At 38.7% G+C, this 3,343-nt stretch overlaps 1 protein-coding gene across 1 annotated transcript in view; it reads left to right on the forward strand.

Annotated features, from left to right (window-relative positions):
• The window catches only part of LOC104494009 (low-density lipoprotein receptor-related protein 1B-like), a gene marked incomplete at its 5' end in the record, with an annotated part of 136,594 nt that overhangs the window by 49,809 nt on the left and 83,442 nt on the right, over positions 1-3,343 (forward strand). Inside the window, 2 exons of the mRNA XM_010136787.1 lie at positions 60-208; positions 3,254-3,342. Of these exons, the coding sequence (XP_010135089.1) occupies positions 60-208; positions 3,254-3,342 (238 nt within the window). The remainder of the gene's footprint in view (positions 1-59; positions 209-3,253; position 3,343) is intronic.

Below are 3,343 nucleotides of genomic sequence, written 5' to 3' on the forward strand. Positions count from 1 at the left end.
ATACCTGGAAATGTACTGAAATAAAAGCATCGGAGACTCTCTTCCTCTTCTGTCCACAGTGTCTAAACATCTGTGTACACTCAACAATGGTGGTTGCAGTCATTTATGCCTTCTAGCCCCTGACAAGGCGTACACTTGTGCCTGTCCCACCAACTTTTACCTTGCTGCGGATAACAAGACGTGTTTATCGAACTGCACGGCCAGCCAGGTAAGTGCCTGTGAAGGGGGGAAGAGGGGGTGGGTATTATGTTTTACTGTGTTTCCCGCTGCTTTTGAATAATGACTGCTGGCACCCGTGAAATGTGGAAGCAGCAGCCGAAGGAGCTGAAGACTAGGTAACTCACGGGGGCATTTACAGTGTTTCATCTACAAGGTTGTTAGTTGAAAATAGGCTTGCAAATGCCTTTTTTCCAGAGAATGCAGAACTTGTTCCCTTTTAAATGTGGCTGTTTCTGCCAGTCCCTAGAACAAATACAGCTACTAAACCCATAAAAAATTGCTTTGAAAAAACATTGGTATAAAATATGAAACATAAAAATAGAAAGTGTGTGCAACTGTGAATGTATATAAGAATGATTTGGAAGTGTTCCTGCGTGAGTGAACTTTATATTAATACAAGAAAACAAGCCCCGTCCAGTTACCTATGTAGGTAAACAACAGGGTTATGTTAAAAACAATCCAGTAGCTGAAATGGAAATGGTAGAATGTGCAATTAATTAACAATTAAAACACCAAATTCTTCATGGGAGGTGTACTCGAAATAAATATTTAGTGCTTTTTCTTAAAATATAAGGTAGATTAAGTAGAAAAAATACTGTTTTCTTATAAGATAATCACTTTGATAAAAGTCTTTGGACTGTTCTACTGAGAAAATTAGTTGGTTGATTGCAGTAGTACATATGGCCTTTAAAATATTTCCAGCTTTTCTAGTAGTCCACTTTTATTATGTGTATATTAATGACCTCGTACAATATTGTACATCATGGTGCATTTTGTCTGTACTCGTTAAGGAAAGGGTTTTACTCTTAATTTTTAAGGAACAGTGGTCATCTTGATAAAAGATGTACACTTTCATTCAAGTACTGCTGTTATTTAAAAAACAGTCCAACTATCTTTCTGTGTTCCCTTAAGAGGCAGTGTTTGGTGTGATTTTATTTTATTTATTGTATCTTTTCTGTATAGATTCTCTCTTGTTATTTCTCATTAAATGATGTACAAAAAGAAAGTGTAAAACACTTGTAAAATGGGGAAATTCTTACCTACTTTTCCCCCATATCTAGTTTTTCAAATTTCCTTGGTTAAAAATACAGCACTTTTTTTTTCTTTTTTAAAATTTTCTTTAAATGGCACTGGAATCTTATTCCACAGTGAATTTATATGCTAACAGTTGATTGATGGCTCCATTTCTTTCTAAATAATTCCTTGATAGTCTGAATTGAAGGATAACATCACATCTTGGATGCTCCAGGAGCAATATATCGCCACTTGGGGATTCCATAGGAGGGGGAGCAGGGTTAAACAGAAGAAGCTGCTTCAGACAGACAGCTAAAGTCAACATTAGCCATTTTCTTCCAGTTTTCATATCTGTTTAATGTTTGATAATTCATCAATCTGATGGTATTGAATTCAGAGGTCAGCAGCAAAAGTATACTTTGCTACTTAAGATTTTTTCCGATGATGCTGTGAAATCACAGCTGTTCCTGTGATGGAATCGCTCTTGACAACACGCCCACTGTTAGCTATTTCTGATGAGAAGGAGCTGGATGGCTGATACGCTGGTCTGGCACGTCTACAGACTTTCAGCTGCCTTTTGATGGCTGATCCTGACGTGGGAAATTGTTTAGCACAAAACGCATCGGGCTCTAGAACACCAAAACTCAGGCCACTACAGGCACATTCATACGGCTCTGCCCCCTGATTTTGCAAAGTGCCTGGCTCCCCTGTTTAGGAGGGAACGCGAGCGTTTTCATGCAGAGCATAATAGCATTTAAGACTTAGCGCTCATTCCCTGAAATTAAATTCGTAATGTCATTTTAACAGCCTGAAGATCCTCGTGGTGAGCAGAGCAAGGCTGGCACCTTTTAACGTGCAATTAAGCAGCAGGAAGTCTACACTAGCAAGTGGAAAATGCTAAGAATGAGAAAGTGAGATTCTGTTTGTCTCCTTCGTTTGAAGGCTGAGCCACTCCGAGCTGCGTACTGTTGTGGAGCAGTCGAACGGTTTAGAATAGGAGCCTGTTATACAGTGTGGTACAAGGATGATGTAGCTCCAGCTATGAGTCCTGCTACGTAAATGGCCATGAAACCTTAAATTTTTGTGGCAGACAAGATAAAACTGAGTAATGCACCCAATTTAATACCTTTTAAATACAGCTTTATTGAATGATCGATGATTTTAAAAATGTGAAAAAAAAGAATATGCCTAGTCAGAGAAAATAAAATCTCTGCCACTTCTAAATCTGTTGGTTTCTTTCCTCTCTGTGCTCATACAGACACCAGGTAGGAAAACCAGCAATTTTGTAGAAGCTGCTGATAATCTATCCCGATTTTTCTCCCCAGCATTAGCCTCGTAATGAACTCTGATTTTAGGTTTAGCCCTGGAAGATTGCATCAAGTAATTTCTACTGTTTGTTTGGTTTGCATTCCTCTCTGAGTCAAAGGGACAGTGTTGCCTCAGCTCACAAGAAAGGCCAAGGTCTCACAAAGGATTTTTCTTTTCTTGTACACGTATTTTATCCTTTTGAACGGTTGGAAGGACTAGGTTCTGTTTTTCTCATTTAATGTAAACAATATAATCAGTATTTGCACATAAGTACAATGCAGCACGTTAAGGCCCTTTTCGGTAACTGGGGGTGTTTTGGTTCGTCTGGAAAAAAAGATATTAAGTCTGCTTCAACAGGCTACAAAGACTGTTTAAAAATTGAAGTGGTTGTTTTGAATAAGATCTTAAAGAATCAAATCATAGGACACTGCAAAATGCAATGAGTGGTTTATATCGGGACACCGTGAGTCAGTGGAGCAATGTCACTGGCACTACAGTGATCTGTGTCAGTGGAAGTCTCCGTGCAAAACATCTCCAAAAAAAGAATATTTAAAAAGTCCTATAAACTTATCAGGCCCGAGCTGGTTAATGGAACCAGCTAATGGTTAATGACTTAAGCACTTAATCTAATTTTTAGTGAACTGTTCTATTTCTGTAAATAAATAAATATTCGTATCAAAGCTCTTCTTCCTTCTTTCCTTCCTTTTTACAGTTCCGTTGCAAAACTGACAAATGTATTCCGTTCTGGTGGAAATGTGACACTGTCGATGACTGCGGGGATGGCTCCGACGAGCCCGAGGAA

Source organism: Buceros rhinoceros, unplaced genomic scaffold (assembly GCF_000710305.1).
Source record: "Buceros rhinoceros silvestris isolate BGI_N320 unplaced genomic scaffold, ASM71030v1 scaffold8090, whole genome shotgun sequence".
Classification (NCBI taxonomy): Eukaryota; Metazoa; Chordata; class Aves; order Bucerotiformes; family Bucerotidae; genus Buceros; species Buceros rhinoceros.